The 21,132-nt window shown below is 42.4% G+C and overlaps 1 protein-coding gene and 1 long non-coding RNA gene across 4 annotated transcripts; both read right to left on the bottom strand.

Annotated features, from left to right (window-relative positions):
- Positions 1 to 147: 147 nt before the first annotated feature.
- On the bottom strand, positions 148 to 20,746 carry ccm2 (CCM2 scaffold protein). Of its 3 annotated transcripts, none has more exons than XM_023291668.3 (10): positions 20,386 to 20,746; positions 6,044 to 6,220; positions 5,869 to 5,952; positions 5,610 to 5,793; positions 4,330 to 4,466; positions 3,241 to 3,376; positions 1,738 to 1,795; positions 1,530 to 1,665; positions 1,281 to 1,419; positions 148 to 1,000 (listed from the first exon to the last, which is right to left on the bottom strand). In XM_023291668.3, exons 1-10 carry the CDS (start codon positions 20,413 to 20,415, stop codon positions 696 to 698), a joined length of 1,386 nt encoding a protein of 461 aa, XP_023147436.1. In that variant the 5' UTR covers positions 20,416 to 20,746; the 3' UTR covers positions 148 to 695. The 3 variants fall into 3 exon arrangements, with proteins under 3 accessions (XP_023147436.1, XP_035813760.1, XP_023147437.1); XM_035957867.2 differs by having other exon boundaries at positions 5,610 to 5,790; XM_023291669.3 differs by lacking the exon at positions 20,386 to 20,746 and adding an exon at positions 11,910 to 12,058.
- Positions 6,228 to 11,899, bottom strand: LOC129350199 (uncharacterized). Its single transcript, XR_008603536.1, has 3 exons — positions 8,686 to 11,899; positions 7,886 to 7,994; positions 6,228 to 7,725 (listed from the first exon to the last, which is right to left on the bottom strand). It is a non-coding gene; the product is annotated as an uncharacterized LOC129350199 (long non-coding RNA).
- Positions 20,747 to 21,132: the final 386 nt, after the last annotated feature.

Raw genomic sequence — 21,132 nt, 5'->3', positions numbered from 1 at the left:
TGGACTTCATGGACCTGGAATGTTCTAAGAGACTAAACTTAAAGACTGGAAGCAGGAAAGGAGAACGTCCCCTGGAGAAAGTTCTAGAGTAGACCTATCGACCTGGGGGAATTTAGGAAGCTTTAGTGGATGTAACGTGGAACAGAGGCAGGTGTAAACGATGTTCTTTAATAACTGTGGGTACAGTTGGTGTTCTCTGGTCTGAGGTCCAGACGGCTGCAGCAGTGTGAAGGAACATCAGACATCTAGTTCAGCCAGTGCTGGCATTGTCTCCAACAGTCTGAGGGTTCTACAGCATCTCATGGTCAGTTTGAATAAGGCAAATATATAAAAGAGTAAACATGGATAACAAAAAATAGTGTAAAACAATCTTACTGAGAATTATAAAAAGCAAAACAGCAACAGATAAAAGAAGCTGATAGACGAACGCTGCAGCCTCCTGAAGATCATCAGTCCTCCGAGGAAACATCGCAGAGGCAGATACTGCCGATAAAACGTACAAAATCAGTAAACAGGTTCATCAATCAGAGGCTGAGTCCCTCTGGACGGCTGCAAGTTCCTGGGGCTTCACGTCCTCTGGACAACTAGAGGAAACCACCAGGAACCAGAGATCCAGACCTCCTCCACCTGACCGGACGATCACCTGGTCAGGTGATCGTCCGGTCAGGTGATCAGCCGGTCAGGTGATCATCCGGTCAGGGCGTGGCTCCCTCCTGGTCCATGCTGCAGCCCAGAGCCTCGATGTCGTTGCTGATGTCGGTGATCATTCGGTCCCACTCGTCGCCTTCTGAAGCCTCCTGACCTTCGTCCGAGGCTCCGCTGTCGCCACCGCCTCCCACTGCTCCATTCCCATTGGTGGTGGAGTCGGAGGCGGAGCTGGCGGTGCGGCGGTACCGGCCAAAGCTGTCGGTGATGATGCCGCGACCGTCCTTCACCCCGATGGTCTCCAGGAAGTTCTCAAAGTGCTGGCTGTCCTTCTCTGGGATGAAGGGACGAAGACCTGCAGAAGATCAGACCAACGATAAGCTGGAGGTCCAAAGCAGGATGGAGCTGCTCTAAATTCAACACCAAAATGTGGAAACCTTTATTCAACCCGATCATCCAACGTATCTGTGTGCAGTGGAAACAAACAAATCTCAGACAAACTATGATGGTAAAAACAACACTAGATGCAGAAGAAGCCTCATTTCTATGCAGACGTGTGACTGAAAGGTTCAATCTAAGTGTCTGGTTTCACTGGGTTCTGATGTTCTGATGTTCTGATGTCTGGTGGGTTGTACCGAGGAGGAGGAACTTCCTGCTGTCTCCGTAAAGCTGCCGCAGGTTGATGCAGAACTCATGGATGGAAGCTCCGTTCCGATATTCATGCAGCAGAGTCGCAAACTGCTGGATCTCCTGAGAAGACAGCTTGGTCCTCAGCTGGAGATTCAAAACCAACACCAGAGTTACTACAGCATGAAGACAGCTCAGATCCACGGATTATGTCTATACTAAATAAAGTTCCATGCAGTGAACAGATGATGCGATACCGTGGTCATGTAGTCCTGCAGCAGCTCAGCAGCCGTCGTACTCAGCTCTCCTTCGCTGGCCGTCTTGTTCTGAGGAGATGCTGGGCTGGAGGCCAGTGGAGAGCTTCCTTCTGTCTGCATGGTGACCTGGAACGGACTGAAGGAAGCGACCGTGAACACAAACGCTCAGATCTGTGGTCTGAAATCAGAAGCTCTGCTGTGAACTTACAACGTGCTTCCTTCTGCCTCAAACGCCTCCTTAACGTCCACCTTACTGGAGGAGTCATCTGCAGAGAACACAAACGCTCACATTAAACTGGAACCAGCTGAGGAACTATCTGTGTTTAAAGAGCTGTAATAGATGAACTTTAAAACGAGAAGGAAAACTAAAGACCAGCTTCACTCCACGTGTTTGAAAACTTCAGGTTTAATGGTTGAATTCGGGGCTGCACAGTGGCGTAGTGGTTAGCACTTTCGCCTTGCAGCAAGAAGGTCCCTGGTTCGCGTCCCGGCTTTCCCGGGATCTTTCTGCATGGAGTTTGCATGTTCTCCCTGTGCATGCGTGGGTTTTCTCCGGGTACTCCGGCTTCCTCCCACAGTCCAAAAATATGCTGAGGTTAATTGATTACTCTAAATTGCCCGTAGGTGTGAATGTGAGAGTGATTGTTTGTCTATATATGTAGCCCTGTGACAGACTGGTGACCTGTCTAGGGTGTCCCCTGCCTTCACCTGAGTCAGCTGGGATAGACTCCAGCCCCCCCCATGACCCTAGTGAGGATTAAGCGGTGTATAGATAATGGATGGATGGATGGATGGATGGTTGAATTCATGAACTTATAGTCTGATTAAATAAACAGTTAAAACCTGTTTCCTGTCCATCAGAGTGACATCACCGTCCAGGTGTTTATAGAACAGGTAGCTCTGAATGCAGCTGCTTCATTAAGTCTCCAAACACCTGCACAGGTATGACATTATTAACCCTTGTGCCTTCCTGCGAGTCAAACTGACCCGTTTTGAAGTTTGAAAATGTGGAAAAGATAACTTCTGATGCCCACATTTTTAACATTTTTGGGAAATTTTTCAACATTTTTTGGTGGAAAAAAGAAATGTGAAAAAAAATGTTTAAGAACATTCACAAAAAAAATCAACCAAAATCAAGTGAATTTCGCTGGATTTTGGTTAATTTTTATGTGAATGTTCTTAAAGAAAATATTTGAAGTTTTACTGATATATATGGAATCACTTCAGATATTTTTAGGATTTGTTTGGAAGATTTTTACTCATTTTCTGAAAATATTTACAAAAATTTTCTTGCCAAATTTGGGGGAGTTTTAAAATAAATTTTTTAAAGGAAACTTTTTTCTTCCTGAAGGTTTTGTAAATTTTCAGAAATTTGGGGATTTTTTTTTTGCTGAATTTTTGGATTATTTTCAGACAAGGAAACAATGTTTTTTTGGTGCCCGTAAATGAGGACAACAGGAGGGATAATCAGCCATAAGCTGTGTCTGACAGTAAACTCAGGATCAGGCTCTGATCAATAATCTGATAAAAACCTCCTGAAGGAACAGAGGATTAAAAAGGAATTCAGACCAATCAGGTAAGTTTTCATTTATTCGCACTGCAGACGGTTTTCTCTACTAGAGTCAGAAACTGGATGTTCCTGTTAGATAGACACTTTATTAATGTTCTGATTGTGGAACCTGTAGATAAAGGATGTCCAGGTGAGTCTCACCGCTGTACAGGGACAGGTGTCTGGTTGGCGTCGTGGCTCCATCAAAGATCGCTCTGTCCAGGAAGTCGATGGTAGATTCAGTGTAGACGATCTGGAACACCTGGCTGAGCAGCAGACACAGCTCCTCTGCTGCTGCCTGCAACACACACCTGTACAAGTAACCTCAGCACACACCTGTACAGGTAACCTCAGCACACACCTGTACAGGTAACCTCAGCGCACACACCTGTACAGGTAACCTCAGCACACACCTGTACAGGTAACCTCAGCGCACACACCTGTACAGGTAACCTCAGCACACACCTGTACAGGTAACCTCAGCACACACCTGTACAGGTAACCTCAGCGCACACACCTGTACAGGTAACCTCAGCACACACCTGTACAGGTAACCTCAGCATACACACCTGTACAGATAACCTCAGCACACACCTGTACAGGTAACCTCAGCGCACACACCTGTACAGGTAACCTCAGCACACACACCTGTACAGGTAACCTCAGCACACACCTGTACAGGTAACCTCAGCGCACACACCTATACAGGTAACCTCAGCGCACACACCTGTACAGGTAACCTCAGCACACACCTGTACAGGTAACCTCAGCACACACCTGTACAGGTAACCTCAGCACACACACCTGTACAGGTAACCTCAGCACACACACCTGTACAGGTAACCTCAGCACACACACCTGTACAGGTAACCTCAGCACACACCTGTACAGGTAACCTCAGCACACACACCTGTACAGGTAACCTCAGCGCACACACCTGTACAGGTAACCTCAGCATACAACTTTACAGGTAACCTCAGTGCACACACCTGTACAGGTAACCTCAGCACACACCTGTACAGGTAACCTCAGCGCCTGTTTCTATCCAAGCAGTGGTTTCTGTGAGCTGCAACGTTTCACTAAATAATTGTCTTAATCTTATCAACGAATGCTGAATAACAAGAAAAAGTTTGAAGATGTTAAACTTATTCTGAACCACATAAATCCGTTCTCTGAGTCATTAACCTAGAATCATCCTGACCTGTCTGAAGTCTCTAAAGCAGACAGGTAAAGGTGTTCCAGGTAGTTTACCTTGTTATCGACGGCCAGCACCAGCAGACAGCAGACCTCCACCAGAACAGCTCCGCTCTCCGACAAGGAACTCAGTGTCTGGGATTTATTCAGATCTGGACATGAGCTGGGACACGGAGAACCTCCAGACTCCTGGGCTGGAACCAGAACCAGAACCACGGCTGTTAGACTGGATCACGGAGAACGGATCATATAGACTGATAATATAATATAGACAGGATAATATAGACTATAATACAGACTGTATCTAAACAGCCACACAGAGCTGACTCTGAATCTGTTCACATCTTCTCTGGAGGTCTCCTCAGTTTCCCTCCATCCTCTGCTGCTGTTTGACCCAGAAGGAAACTGAGGAAGCCGCCAGGAGACGGTTCTGATGCTGCAGATGAAAGAGAACCTTCAGAGTGAAGCAGGAGGACAGAGAACATCATGGAGATGACCAGTGTTTGTGTAATTAGTCTGACTGCCAGGAGGGGGAGACATCCAGCGGGTTAAATATTCACCTGTATCTTCTACAGCATTTCACTGTTTAATCCTCCAGTTGTCTTCATTTACAGGCACCAAAAATATTGTTTCCTTGTCTGAAAAAAATCCAAAAATTCAGCAAAAAAATTCCCCAAATTTCTGAAAATTTGCAAAACTTTCAGGAAGAAAATTCCAATAATTCCTTGAAAGTTTCCCTTAAAAGTTTTATTTGGAAAAAAAATCCCCAAATTTGGCAAGAAAATTCTTGTAAATACTTTCAAAAAATGAGTAAAAATCTTCCAAACAAATCCTAAAAATATCTAAAGTGATTCCATATATATCAGTAAAACTTCTGATATTTTCTTTAAGAACTTTCAGAAAAAAATCAACCAAAATCCAGTGAAATTCACTGGATTTTGGTTGATTTTTATGTGAATGTTCTTAAGAAACATTTCTTTTTTTCCAACAAAAAAAGGTTCAACAATTTCCCAAAAATGTTGAAAATGTGGACATCAGAAGTTTCACTGTGGAAATATATATTTTTCCCCCACATTTTCAAGTTCTAAAATGGATCAATTTGACCCGCAGGACGACTCGAGGGTTAAACTAACTGATTCTGAATCTGTTCTTCACTGGAGGACACTTACTATCTCAGGTAGTAATGCTTAGAGGTTATTAGAAGCTCCCCTCCCAGTCAGACACCACAATCACATCCTGCTATTCTCTTTGTCCAACATTTAAAACTCCTTAAACTGTGAGCAACTGCAGATGATCACTAGGACCCAGGTTCTGGTCTCTGGTTTCCTGATGGTTACCTGTCTTGATGACCACCAGGTGTAAGGAGTCATCTCTGATGTAGGACACGGCAGCGATGTCGTGGATGGGAACCCTCAGGATGATGTCTTCTCCGTCTCGCCACACCAGCTTGATGTTGTAGGCCGATAAACTGACCACGGCATCCTGCTCCGACGTCAGCTGACCCGCCAACTGATGGGACTTCTGACGGAACAACCAGACACTCAGAACCTTCCGGCTTCACAGAGACCATCAGACCAGCGTTCTAAAGGTTCTCACCCTGGCACTGTCGATGAGCTGCAGAACCTCCGTCCTGCTCGATGGGTTCAGGTATCCTGGAACTGAAGTCAGCTGGCCCAGATACTGAACAGAGCATCAGACACTTTAGAACCACAGAGAAGAAACAGAACCTGAGGACGGGTGTTTCTGGAACCATCTACAGCTCTTCACTCACTTTGACCTCCTTCTCGATGTAGTCATTGAGCAGGATGTCGGGGTCGATGCGGTGGTCGGGCTGGGACAGGGAGAAGGTGTGGAGAGCTCTCCGTTCGGTGGTCTTCTCCTGGGCCTTCTTATCTCGACCCTTTTCTCCTTTCAGAAACACTCGCTTGAACGGAGACACGATACCAGGCTGAGGACAGAGACAGAGACACTGAGAGGACATCTGGCTGCTTCTACCAGCAGACTGGAGAAACATCTCTGCATGCTGAGCTTCAACAATCTGAACCATCCTGGACTGTTTAAAGTCTGACCCTCCTCTTCAGGGGTGTCCAACATGCGGCCCGCGGGCCAAAACCGGCCCTCCAAACCCTCATTTCCACACCAGGGTGCTAGCTTGGTTCAAGGTAAGTGTCGGTGCTGTTTTGGTTCAAATCTCGTGCCCCCCCAGAGTCGGTTTGCTTTTCAATTGGCAAGGAACCAAGTTGGAGCCGCGTCATTGCGTCACCGTAAAACGGCAGTATGTCACTGCATGCATAGCCGTTCCGCGACGGTGGTGCACCGTAAACATACAAGTGCTGTTCCTGACTTTGCAAGCCTACACCGCGATCCAGAAACAAATAATCTAAGTTTTAGTAGCTACCTGTCTTCATCATAGTCACGGGCAACAGCGAGTACGTTTGAGAAGACAGGTAACTGTCAGAGATGTTTTGATTCTTAACAGTGGTGTGTTAGCTTAGCTACTTAGGCTGGACTACGTTTGCATCCATTACATAGCGGTTAAACAAACACAATAAGTTGATGATAGTATCTATGTTTATCTTTATCGATGGTTTTAAGGCTAATTGGAAGGCAGAGGTCAGCTGTTGTCTGGGCACATCCATGATCACGCCACTGGTGGAACACAATTGTACCGGATTTCAGCTGAAGGCTGCTGTTCTGTCCAAACGGTCTTGAGACATTGATATTTTTATTGTGATATACCCACCACTGTTGTTAGCTTTTGTTTCAATAAATTGTTTGAGATGAGGAAATCACTATTGCATGCTTCTACTTAAATGCCCTACTTTCATGATATAGTATTATAAACTTCTTACTTTTCCATAAATTTCACCTGAAAGTTGAATAACTGTGAGCAGTGTATGTAGACACGTCATGTAAGCACACTTCAATAATATATCTGCTGCAGTAGTGCAGTTTATCCATCTAGCTTGGTGTGACAGTAAAAAAAAAAAAAAAAAACAGCATAAGTTGTCGATATGTTTAAGACTAAGAATCTGGTTAATAAGGACAACTGATTATCTGTCAAAATGTGTGGAACAGAAGTGTGCAATGAACACTGAATAAAGTCTCTGTAGATTATAGACAAAACGCATCTTTCATCACAAATATATTTTTATTCACCCAAAGTGCATGAATAAAATACAAGTGAATTTAAATAGCTAAGAAGGAAAATATTTTACAAAAAAGGATTTTTTTTTCTAGAAAAGGCAGAAGTAGTGGATAATGCAGTTTATTTCTGGGACAGTCACTCCAGCACCGACACCATCCGTCCCATCAGTCCAACCAAGGTGTCTGAATTTCCATCCTGGATGTTCTGGAGCATGGCAGAGGTCAGGTCTTGGTGTCTTCTGATCTGTTCCAAGAACCGTTCCTCTGACCTCTCCAGATACTGCAGCAGATCCCGCTTCCTTTTTCCTGCATAAAAGCACCCAAAAAGTATTAGTTGTCAGTAATTATTCTGTATATTCATAAACACATGTAACTTAAAATAAATGCTGTTTTTTGGAATTTTAGTATTAGCCAAAAGATAACATAGTGATCATGTTGATGTCTGCATAGTCTAATCAGATCTTACTTGATTTGGTCTGTTAAGAGGAGGATGGCATGGATGAGCTGTGTGATGGGACGGGTGAGCTGCAGAGTAACAGTCCTGGTAACTGGACCTCATTATCCACGGCTGACAACTAAATAAAATGAACAAGAAATGTTGTTGAGAGTATCTGTAATTTAAAACCATTTTCTCCATTAATTAATTATTCATTTGTCCATACGATGTTAGAAAATGTTACAAAAAATACCTGTAATAATTTCCAACAGTGCTAAATGCCTTGTTTTATTTGATAACTAAAAACCATGAAAGAAATCTGTGTATACAAAATGAATGCATTGAATTTCCACATCTGCAAAGCTGGAAAATCACAGAACAACCAGCATTTTCCCTTGAAATTATAAAAACAGCTGCACATTACCAGTACTCTTTACTTCATTGTGTTTATTTGATCATTTGAATCAGTTTTAGACTCGTATTAATGATAATGTTAAACAGTTTATTGGTTCTTCAAGGGAAATTGACATGATTACCATATAGTTCAGTAATATGAATAATGGATCGTTGTGTAACAGCGTGGGAGGTTTTGAATACAGGTCTTGTAATGAAATATTGCTGCTGCTTTTCTCAGGTTTTATAAGACATTGTTTCATAGCTTGTTAGCTTACCAGTGGCTAACTGGTTAGCAAACAATAGTCAACCTGTGATCACTGATCCTGTGTCCCTACCACGTTAGCTGGTGTAGCGTTCATATTATTGATGTGGGACTATTGAAGCTGGCGTATTCATAGTGAACTCACAGCAGGTGTTTGAGAAATAAAACTTACCAGAATCAGGATTGGTGATCTGTACGGCGGCCTGCATCAACTCCAGCACAGCTGTGGCGTTCAGGGACCCGGTTGGAATCACAGAATGCAGCCGGTCAAAATGGGGGCTCTTTTCGGCCGACAACTGCTGCATCCCAGCTCCCCTTTCTGGTCCCTGTAGTAATTTTTAAGCTTTTTAATTTTGTTGAGGAGTTAGTCAAGGCTCCTCTCGTACCGGCTGCAGCCATCTCCCGCTGGATCGTTTCGAACACCGCCGTGGTCCAAGAGGCTCCCTCTAACTTCGACTGAATTTCATATGAAGACCACAGTGCTAAGAAGCATTGGGTCTCTTCCTCAGACTGCTGCTGCTTGGATTTGGCATCTATATTTACCGGTTTTCAAAACACAAACACTAAACATTACTACTACTACTCGCTGGGCTGTCTAAAAATGGCGCTTCTGTGTTTTCACTGTTGATCACCGTAACCCCGTCCCCTGCCCGTGACGTGCTCGGTTCTCAACTCTGGCCCAGCAATGAGTTGGTGCCTGAAAAAGCCCCGGTTTTTGGAGCCTGGAGCCGGAGCTCAGCTGATGGAAACACAAAAAACCGGTGCCAAGTCGGGCACTGGCTCCAACTTCGAACCTGAACCAGCCCTATCGAAAAAGGGGTTAAAGTGTAAAAATTCCAGAGAAGACATTAACTGCAGATTGTAAATTAGTAAAACTATAAATTTAAAATCATTTCTAGACCATGACAAATTGTTTGGATCATAAAGTGAAATACTAGATTGTTCACTGTTCTTCTGTTGTTTTGTGTCTCACTTTTGTAATATTTTGCCTGTTTTTTATTGATTTTTGTCTTTGTCTGACTTTCGCCTCATGTTGTTGTCGTTTTATTCTCATTTCTGTCGTTTTGCATTTCTTGTCTTATTTTTGTAATTTTGTGTTTTCCTTTATTCATTGTTATGAGCATCGTTTTTGCCGTTTTGTGTTTTGTCTTGGTTGCGTTGTCTGTTTTTTGTTGTTTTGTGTCTCATTTTTGTAATACTTTGTCTTGGTCTTGTTGTTTTTTGTCTTTTTTGTCTGACTTGTTGTTTGTCTCCTGTTTTTGTCATTTTGTGTTTCCTTTTTGTCTCGTTTGTGGTTTCTGACTTATTTTTGTGTTTAGCTTTATTCGTTGTGAGCATCGTTTTTGACGTTTTGTGTTGTTTTGTCTCGCTTGTGTTGGTAGTCTACTTTTTTGTCATTTTGGTTCTTGCGTTTATCATATTTTGTCTTATTTTTGTCATTTTGTCTTTTTTGTCTAACTTTGTCGTTAGCTCATAAAGTGAAATACTATATACTGGCCTATATACTATATAGATACTGGTGTATCTTGGAAAACTAGGAACTGTGGTTATTTATCGTTTTTTCTGCTGTGGTTTTACTGGTCCAGTCCGGTCCACTGGAGATCAGACTGGACTGGATGTGGTCCTGGACTACGATGAGTTTGACTCCCCTGCTGTAGAGCCTCTCTGCTGGGACGGCTGGTGGAGACTATTGATCACAGCTGGATGAAGATCGAACTCCAGATCCCACCTGGACACCAGGAGTGATTGTCCTGGACCTGCTCTCAGCCCTGGTTCTCCACACCTCCAGACCCGTTGGATTGGTCTACCACTACAGCTCCTCCTCCCACCACACCCAGCATCACCTGGTATAAATCTGCAACCAAACTCCCAGTCTGGGGGCTGGATTTAATGGACCAGTACCCCCTGGTGCCTCCTGAGATGTTGTGTTCTGAGGGTTCCACTGAGGGGTGGCTAAAGGGAACAGAGCTGAGTCTTGGCGTGTTGTTTAGAAATGTGTGTGTTGAGGCATCAGATTATTTAGTGATGTGATTTGACCCAGTGGTCTCAGATTCTGTTGTTAGTGGTCAGTGTTGCTTCTGTGCTTTGGATCAGGAGTTCAGCCATTTTATTTTTGTTTAGCGAGTTTAAAAACTCTGTTAGCCTTAGTTTGGTTTTATTTTGGGCTGGGACTTTAACTCGTTAATTACGATTAATTAATTACAGAAAAAAATAATGCCTTTAATCGCACCTTTCTTAGTTCTCTAATTTCTGTCCCCCAGTGATAAATCTGGATGCACCTCTATGGATTTCAAGGACCTGGAATGTTCTAAGAGAGACTAAACTTAAAGACTGGAAGCAGGAAAGGAGAAGGTCCCCTGGAGAAAGTTCTAGAGTAGACCTACCACCAACTAGAGAAAGTTCTAGAGTAGACCTACCACCAACTGGAGTAAGTTCTAGAGTAGACCTACCGACACCTGGAGAAAGTTCTAGAGTAGACCTACCGACAACTGGAGAAAGTTCTAGAGTAGACCTACCTACAACTGGAGAAAGTTCTAGAGTAGACCTACCGACAACTGGAAAGTTGTCAGTAGGTCTACTCTAGAACTTTCTCCAGGGGACATTCTCCTCTATGGACTTCAAGGACCTGGAACTCTGGAAATATTCCCAGTATGAAGGTAGAACTCTGATCATTAATTTTACAAAAAGTCTTCAAACATTGAATATAATAACTATAATGTCACTTTGAGCTTGCAGTAATCTGATGAAAAATGTAGATAAATAGAAATGAAACAAATATTTAGTTGTTATAGTTCACATATATGAATATTCATCATTCAGTCCCAAACATTTAATAGAAGTGAAAAACTTTACTTATTGTGTCAACTATAGATATTTGACCAAAAAAATGATTAATTAATCCCAAAGCCTCTAATTAGTTAATGTTTTTAATCCTGTCCCACTAGCTGTATTTATCCTTTGGTGTGGCAGCATCCACCAGTCCTGTTTTTCTTTGATCATTTCTATGTTGAATTTGTCTGAGCATTAAGTTGCTCTACCTAACCCCATCAGGTCTGGATGTTCTGTTGAACCCAGCCGACTCTAGTCGGGTTGGAACGTCTCCAACCAGACGGACTTCTGCTTCCTTCACAGTGCTGGAAGCTCCGTGTTACTCAATACGTGTTGCTCAGCATTAACCCTGAACATTGAGTAATAATAGACATACAGCAGGAAGTACAGCTCAACAACAAGCAGCTAAATACCAACAATGTTCATTCCTCTCTCTAAAAACACTTAGTTTAGTTCTACTGCATAGTTCATTAAAATGCTGCACAGAAACCTGCAGCTCAACACCACAGAGCAGGAAACCCACCAGCAGACACTAAAACACGCCAACACGCATGTTATTACCGTTACCTCGGTCTCCATGAGCGCTGTCCTCCTGTCCACCTGCTGCCTGACAGCTGAGACGTTCTGGGAGTCGCCCCCCCCCCCCACACAGGAAGTCACCGACTCCACCTCCACCTCACAACCACCACTTCCTGTCAAGACACGAGCTGTGTGCTTCTAGACACGCCTGCAGAAAACACCAGGCTGCTGTTAGACACGCCCAGAACATGGAGACGGAACCAGAGACAGAAACCTGCAGGACTCCACCTGGACCTCTGCTAGTTCTACTGAGATACAGATGACCTGAAGAACATGTAAAGGATGAAGCACCAAATCATAGAGGAGAACATCTGCACAGAAAATCGAATCTAGAAGAATCTGCAGAAAGCTCCTCACCTGGAGAACATTGGTCTTCGATTTTTTCTGATCTCTGAGCTGCTGATTTAACAGATCAAACACCAGCAGCTGAATAGAGCTGCTGAATGATGGACAACAGGATGATCTGATCAATACTAGGATCATCTCACAGTTAAAACTATTTTGTTAGTCAATAAATCAATTATTAACTGCTGCAGTGAGTAACGGCAGCTGTTTTGAAAACCAGACACTCGGTGTTCATCACAAACCAGCTGAGCTTCATCAATAAACTGCATTTATCGTAAATTCAAGTATTTTATCTAAACTTTGCTTCCATTAAACTCTGGAGCTTCCAAGTTTACCTTCCCTCAATAACCTGCTGCTCTCCAAATACATGTGTACAGATGTTCCCATAACGCCTCACAGATGTTCCCTAAACGCCTCACAGATGTTCCCTGAACACCTCACAGATGTTTCCTGAACGCCTCACAGATGTTTCCTGAACGCCTCACAGATGTTCCCTGAACGCCTCACAGATGTTTCCTGAACGCCTCACAGATGTTTCCTGAACGCCTCACAGATGTTCCCTGAACGCCTCACAGATGTTTCCTGAACGCCTCACAGATGTTTCCTGAACGCCTCACAGATGTTCCCTGAACGCCTCATGTTGTCACATTTACCTGAGACCAGGTGAGTTTATCTCCATGGTCTGTCTTCTAGAATTGTGATAATGGTTGTCAATGATCTTCTTCATGTTCTTTATTTCAGATGTTCTGCTCAGGTGGATCTGCAGGTCAACAGGTTGTTCTGTTTAATAAAGTTTTAAACCTTTGAACCAGAGTGAATGAACTTCTATCAGACAGACTCTGTTCGTTTATCTTCACATCATCGGGTTAAAAATCTGGATATAACCACGCTAATATGTAGACGTGTTCTATCAGAATTCTGCAGCTCAGCGTCCAACATCTGCTGAACCACTGAACTCATGATCTGCTGCAGAAACCCCATCTGCTTTCTCTGAGCTGAACAGAGGAGCACAAATTCACCTCCAGAGGACCTTCATCAGGCAGAACATCTGGTTAATCAGTCAGACCTCAAGTCTTACTTCTGACTTTCAGCCAGAATTATTTAGTTTAACTTGAAATCAGTTTTTAGAGAATCCTTGTTTGAAAATCCCAACCAGACATTTTCCCTGTTCAGCCCAACTAATAAAATAACAATGAGCTGCAGCCGTGGTTCCACTGACTCTTCATTCATAGAAACCCACCTGTCCGGGTGTGTTTGAACCTGACACTGAAGGTTCATCTACCAGTAGATCAGACTTCAGGTTTCAGAGCAGCTCTGCCTGCAGCTGAAATATTTACCAGCTCATGAACTTTTCATGGCTTCAGCCTGTGAAACGCGAACCATTAAAGTCCGTTTACGGAGAAACGTAGAGGTACAAATGAAGCTCAACTTTAAACTTTCCAAGAGTCGGGAACAATAAAAAACAACTAGCACCAACAACAACACAACCCTCCAACAACCATGTCTCCTGGTCATCAGTCAGGGAATGTAAGGATCTGGAGATGACGTTCTGAAGTGCAACCTTCAGGTAGAACCCTGATGGAAAAGGAACTACGGTAATCCACATCACTGTTAAAGCAGAACCAGCTCCAGGATCTGCTGGAAGGAAGGAGGTCCTGTCCAGAAGGTTTTATTAAACCACACCAGCACTACAGCAGTCAGAATGAGAAACAGAAACCCAACGTTTAAACCAGTGTAACTGTTTCAGTTCAGCTCTGACATCATTCATTAAACAGCCAGAATAACAGAAATAACTGAGATCTGTGAGAATTAAAGAAACAAAAAGTCACTTCACTGGATCTGGGTGGTCGCCTCCGAAAACATCATCATCCATCCATCATCATCCATCTTCATCCATCCATCATCCATCATCATACATCTTCATCCATCCACCATCCATCATCATCCATCCATCATCCATCCATCCATCATAATCCATCATCATCATCCATTCATCATCCATCCATCATCATCATCCATCATCATACATCTTCATCCATCCACCATCCATCATCATCCATCCATCACCATCCATCATCATCATCCATCCATCCATCATCATCATCCATCATCATACATCTTCATCCATCCACCATCATCATCCATCCATCATCATCATCCATCATCATCATCCATTCATCATCATCCATCATCATCCATCTTCATCCATCATCATCATCCACCATCAATCATCATCCATCCATCCATCTAGGGCTGCCACAAACGACGCGTCGACGAATCGCCTGAGCACGATACGTCATCAAAAGCGGAAGTGAGCGCGCAATGCAACAGAAATCACCGTCCGAGTGGAGCGCGGAACACGCATGGACATCCACGCTGTATCGTGCATATATAGTATATGCACGATGCGGCGCGGATGTCCGCGCTGTATCGTAAACGCGGATGTCCACGCTGTATTGTGCGTATATAATATATGCATATACTATATATGCACGATACAGCGCGGATGTCCATGCGTGTTCCGCGCTCCACTCGGACGGTGATTTCTGTTGCATTGCGCGCTCACTTCCGCTTTTGATGACGTATCGTGCTCAGGCGATTAGTCGACGCGTCGTTTGTGGCAGCCCTACATCCATCCATCCATCATCATCCATTCATCCATCATCGATCCATCCATCATCATCCATCCATCATCATCATCATCCATCCATCCATCCTCCATCGATCCATCCACCATCATCCATCCATCCTCATCCATCCATCATCCATCCATCCATCATCATCCATCTATCATCTATCATCCATCCATCCACCCATCATCATCCATTCATCATCATCATACATCTTCATCCATCCACCATCCATCATCATCCATCTATCATCCATCATCATCATCATCATCCATCCATCCATCCATCCCTCATCAATCCATCCATCATCATCCATCATCATCATCCATCATCATCATCCATCCATCATCCATCCATCCATCATCATCATACATCTTCATCCATCCACCATCCATCATCATCCATCCATCATCATCATCCATCCATCCATCATCATCCATCATCATCATCCATTCATCATCATCCATCCACCATCCATCATCATCATACATCCATCCATCATCCATCCATCATCATACATCCATCCATCATCCATCCATCATCATCATCATCATACATCTTCATCCATCCACCATCCATCATCATCCATCCATTCATCATCATCCATCCATCCATCCATCCATCCAGCATCATCCATCCATCCATCATCATCCATCCATCCATCATCATCCATCCATCATCATCCATCCATCCACCATCATCCATCCATCCTCATCCATCCATCATCTATCCATCCACCCATCATCATCCATCATCATCCATCCATCCATCAATCATCCATCCACCATCATCATCCATCTGTCATCATCCATCCATCCACCCATCCATCCATCATCAATCCATCCATCCATCATCCATCAATCTATCATCCATCCATCCATCCTCCATCACTCTATAATCAGGTTCTAAACAGCAGAAATCTATAATCAGGTTCTGAACCGTAGAAATCTATAATCAGATTCTAAACAGAACTCTATAATAGGGTTGTCAAGGTTAACCGGTTTTACAATAACCACGATTATAAATAGATATTCGTCACATTTTTCACAACCACGATTATTCGTAGAAAAGCCTCGCGAGAGGTGCAATGCAAGAAGCGTGAGCTGCGCTGAGTGGAGAGTGGAGAGAGAGTGGCTCCTTGGCCTGTGCGCGCGCTCCTGTCTAATCGGCATCACTGCGCGCACACACACACACACACACACACACACACACACACACACACACACACACACACACACACACACACACACACACACACACACACACACACACACACACACACAGACAGAGAGAGAGAGAGAATTATATGATCAGTTATGACAGATTCTTTACTAGAAGTGTCCCTAATATTGTGGCCGCTGTGCGCAATGAGGTTGCCAAGATGGGACTGTCCGCCGCACGCGCGGTAACTGTCGGTTCCGAAGTTAGCGGTCCGACGGCCGGGCCGCCCCGAGGACCCCCGTGCCCCGAGTTTCCTCCCGGAGCCAAAACAACCGGCGGGTCGGGAGCTCCGGTTACCTCCTGCGCTCCCGTTCCCCGCACGTCGCAGCCGTGCTGCTTTCCTGCGTCCGCAGGCGAGGGGAAGGCGGCGGGCCGCGGCGGGTGGGGATTGGGAGCGCAGGAGGGAACCGGAGCTCCCGACCCGCCGGTTGTTTTGGCTCCGGAAGCCCGTGCCCTCCTCCGAAGATGCTGTCGGCCCGGTCCCCTCAGCAGGGAGTGTGGTCCGGGAAGCCCCGCTGCCCGCTGACAGTGGTAGTGGAGGAGACAGTAACCTCCAGGACAGGGAGGCTGTCTGTCTGCCTGGACCTCCTGTCAGACTCTAGAGTTTTCCCTGGGAAATGATCCGGGTGTTTTGATTAATTGTTGTAAAATTTGTGGTGAATTGTTTATATAAACATTTTAGTAAAAATAAATAAGACTCCCATTTATCCTTTTTTCTGTAGTTATATTGTCTAAAATTGTGGAGGATATTTAAAGCTTAAAATGAAGTGTTTTTAGAATCTTTAAATGTATTCTTTTTATGTCTTTTTGTTTTGTTTGATTTACAAAGTAAACACTACGTTATCAACCATACATTAAATTGCAACATTCCATAATACATAAAAGTCTCAAAGAGGCACTTCACTAGAACCAATAAATACATATTGAAGATAAATAAGTAGTAATTATACATCATTTACAAGATTCCCAGACTGAATAGTTGCTGTAATGTGCCTGCCAGTTTTTGTAAGCATATTTTTGTCTAAATTAAGGCAGTATTTGCTCATTTTTTTCCTACATCATGTAAGCAGCAGCACTCATATATAAATAGAGCATTTAAATCCAATCCATGTGATCAGTATCGGTAATTGGCATTCAAGGATGATCGGTACCTGATCAGCACATCCCTAATTCTTTTTAATATTATAGAGAAAACAGCACAGTTTTTAATGCCAATCTTATAATTTTATTTTGTTTTAATGATGGCAGCTAAAGAAGCCTTTAAGTTCCTCAAGTTAATGACTGTTTTGTAATGCAATTTGCACTTTTATTTACTACAAAGACGTGTTGGAACAATTTATTTTATTTTATAAAAACAGTAAATGTTTAAAAGTTTAAGTATTATTAAAGAGTTTATTTAAATACAAACACTGGGTTTTTTTCTTTCATAATGTCGATAATCGTGAATAATCGTAAAATCGCAATATTTCCTTCCACAATAATCGTGGCTCAAAAAATTGAAATCGTGACAACCCTACTCTATAATAAGGTTCTATACAGTAGAACTCTATAATCAGGTTCTATACAGTAGAACCCTATAATCAGGTTCTAAACAGTAGAACTCTATATTCAGGTTCTTTACAGAAGAACCCTATAATCAGGTTTTGAACAGTAGAACTGTATAATCAGGTTCTAAACAGTAGAACCCTATAATCAGGTTTTAAACAGTAGAACTCTATAATCAGGTTCTAAACAGTAGAACCCAATAATCAGGTTTTAAACAGTAGAACTGTATAATCAGGTTCTATACAGTAGAACCCTATAATCAGGTTCTAAACAGTAGAACTCTATAATCATATTTTAAACAGTAGAACTCTACAATCAGGTTCTAAACAGGATTCTAGGCTTTAACTTGTATTTTAGTCTAAACTTCAGACAGTGAACATAAAACTGTGTTCTGTCTCCACCAAGTGGAACCAACCAGAACTGATAAAGAACCTGAAAAACTTGAACAGCATCACCATGAAACAGGCAGGAAACATCTGCAGTCTTATACTGTTGTTTATTGAACACATTAATTAATAAGGAGATTAATTATTTTATGTTCCTTACAATAAAGGAATAAATGCACCGTTTATGGATGTTCTTCTCATCTGAGGCCTCAGATAATAACCAGAGCTGGAACTGATCAGATGTTCTGGGTAGACGTTGGTGTTTGGTAGAACCAGGATGTAACAGATTACAGATAGTTTATATAGGTTTATATTTATATAAATGAAAGTTAAAGAGCATCACATTAAAATTACTTTAGGGCTCAATGACTGGAAGAAAATGTCTAACTGTGATTTCATTGGCCGATATTTTCATTAGATCTGTCAAATATTTTTTATGCATCAGTATTTGTAGGTTTGTAGGTCAGTGGTGATTTAAAACGTGACGGAGCAAACCCATCTAAAGTGTGAATCTATAAACCGTCAGTTTAACCCTTTGATGCGTAGACCACATCAGGAGATACCCATTTTCCATTGGATTTGGGTCACTTTTGACCCAGGTTATGTATCAAAGGGTTAAACACATTAAACTGAAGCTTAGGATTAGTTAACTGTGTGGTTCTAGACAGATGGGTCGGTTCTGTGGACGATGAGTCGATCCCATCATGAAACCTGAATCCTCTTTAAATTCATGGTGAGATCAGCTTCCTAATGTTCATATAACAGTTTGATAAAATGACTAAAAGCTTCTCTTCATTAATAGAAGGTGGATCAGAACGGTTCCAACGGCGTCTTCATACTGCGGTCATGTTCTAACCTTCGTCTGAGGAAACGTTCCTCATGTCAGGATAGAGGAGGAGATAGAACCATAAAGATCAGAGCATTGTCGGGACTCTGACACCTGAAGCTCACCTGGAACATCCAGGTATCACAGGTAAGATCTGACTTTATCCTGTTTATCTTTAATTATTACTCTGTTTAACTGGACTGCAGAATACGGACGCATATTTCTCAGTATTTATAGAACGCTCTGATTATCTTCTTATTGGAAATCTGTTTAATTACTGTCATTTATTTATTGTTTTGAAGCAGTTTGTGTCTTTATGTCTTTAAACGTGTAATATTCTAAAGATGTCTAAGATGGTGGTGCTCCAACACGACTTTTAAATCTAATAAACAATAATTACTGAAGCTTTTAAAAGTTATACACAAATGGAAATATAGAGCACCTTTATCAGATAATTACTCTAATTAACACAGAAAACAGCGATGATTCCTGTACGTATATGTGCACTGTTCAGGTTTTTATTAACAAACCTTTAAAACCTTTAGAGGGTTACTTTGGCTGCTTGTTTGCTCAGTTCTGTGAATTTAAGACTTTAGTATTTGGTTATAACACCTGCAGAGGGGAGACTTGTTCTTCTAAATCTCACCTGAACTAACTGCCTTTATTATTCTGTTGTTCTATTGTGTAAAATAGAATAAATAAATGCTCCATCAGAAATCACATCATTAGATCAGATCTCTTTAGGAAGCCGTAAGACTCAGAGCTACTACTATACAGGATTTAAAACACTATTTGATGGGTTTCATTACATATTAAATATATATATTATAGGACTGGACAATTAATTCAGTTATTAAAGCATCCGGATGTGTCTCATAGTATTAGAAATAAAGTGTTTACCAGATATCTCAGACTGTTAACCAGCTGGAGGAAACAGGTTTGTTGTGAACAGACTGCAGCAAAATGACATCATCCTCTTTATTTTTGTTTCAGTGCAAAAGAGATTTAAAGAAATCCTTGGAATATCGCGGCTCTTATAACATCTGTCTCCAGATTCCCTCCTTAAATCATCCAGCTCTGCTTATTAACACACAGCTGATAAGCCGAAGTCCACGGTGACAGTGACCACATCTAACCAGCCTTTCCTTTAGTAAACAGAGCTCATGATGACCTTAGAGAGCTTTAAAGAATTAAAAACTCTGAAAAGCTGAATGGAGTTCTGAACCGAGACGCTAACTTTCCAAACTTCAAACACTTCGCTCGCCGCTTCTGAGTCCATCTTTCATTTAAATATATTATAAACGGTAAAGATTTCTCCATTTTAAGAGACACTTGGTGATTAAAAACACAGTTTATCAGTGTCGTACTGACAGCTTGACGTCATTAGCTGCTCAGCTAACTGACGCTAAACTTTACCTGATATTCGGCTGCTAACCTAGCGGCTAACAGCTAAGCTAACTAGCTGGTAAGTTATCAACTTTGTGTAAAACTCCACCAACTGCCCGACTTACCTTTTTCACTTTTTTCACATCATCCTCCATTTCTATGTAAAGATCCTCTTCTTCATAGTCCACTCAGCTTCCAGGAGAGAACACGGAGCCGCCGAGGACAGCCGCTAGCCTAGCTTAGCCTAGCCTAGCCTAGCATCGGTAAAGCGATGCCCGATGTGGAGCTGATAGCAAAACGCCATCCTGGTCCCCGTTTAACCCTCCAACCGCCAGAAAAACTGTCGGAGTTCCTCCAAAATATAAAACCTGACGTTTCTTCGCGGTTAGAGCAGCTACAAAAATATTCTGTAAAGAAAACAAACTCCAAGAAAACAAGAAAAACTTTTCAATCGGGCCGCCATTTTGGGCGTAGAGCTGAGATCCAGCATGCTTTGCGGCGCTCCGACCAAAACAGCAGCAGACAGAAAAATAATGATAAGAGTAATAAATAATGATAATAATATACACTACAAATACACAAAATAATAAATTATAGATTATATAGTAATAATAATATACACAGGACAATACAGAGAGCTGAGATCCAGCATGCTTTACGGTGCTCCAACCAAAACAGCAGCAGACAGAAGAATAACAATAATGATTATAATATACACTAAAAACACTATATATATATGTGTGTGTGTGTGTGTGTGTGTGTGTGTATATAATTTTGTATTATTCTGTATTGTCCAGTGTATGTATATGTATATGTATATGTGTATATATATATATATATATATACATATATATACATAAGATTTAACTGTG

This window comes from Amphiprion ocellaris, chromosome 12 (genome assembly GCF_022539595.1).
Source record: "Amphiprion ocellaris isolate individual 3 ecotype Okinawa chromosome 12, ASM2253959v1, whole genome shotgun sequence".
In the NCBI taxonomy this organism is placed as follows: domain Eukaryota; kingdom Metazoa; phylum Chordata; class Actinopteri; family Pomacentridae; genus Amphiprion; species Amphiprion ocellaris.
The sequence above is the reverse complement of the archived record's forward strand: the minus strand, read 5'-3'. Positions and strand labels throughout refer to the sequence as shown.

Excerpts from the sequence above, each read along its gene's own strand:
- ccm2 (XM_023291668.3), bottom strand. The coding sequence starts at position 20,415 with ATGGAGGATGATGTGAAAAAAGTGAAAAAG. Across the intron at positions 4,467-5,609 it reads CCTGGTGGTCATCAAGACAG|CCCAGGAGTCTGGAGGTTCT; the intron begins GTAACCATCAGG and ends TTCTGGTTCCAG. Across the intron at positions 1,666-1,737 it reads GAGGCAGAAGGAAGCACGTT|TCCGTTCCAGGTCACCATGC; the intron begins GTAAGTTCACAG and ends CGCTTCCTTCAG.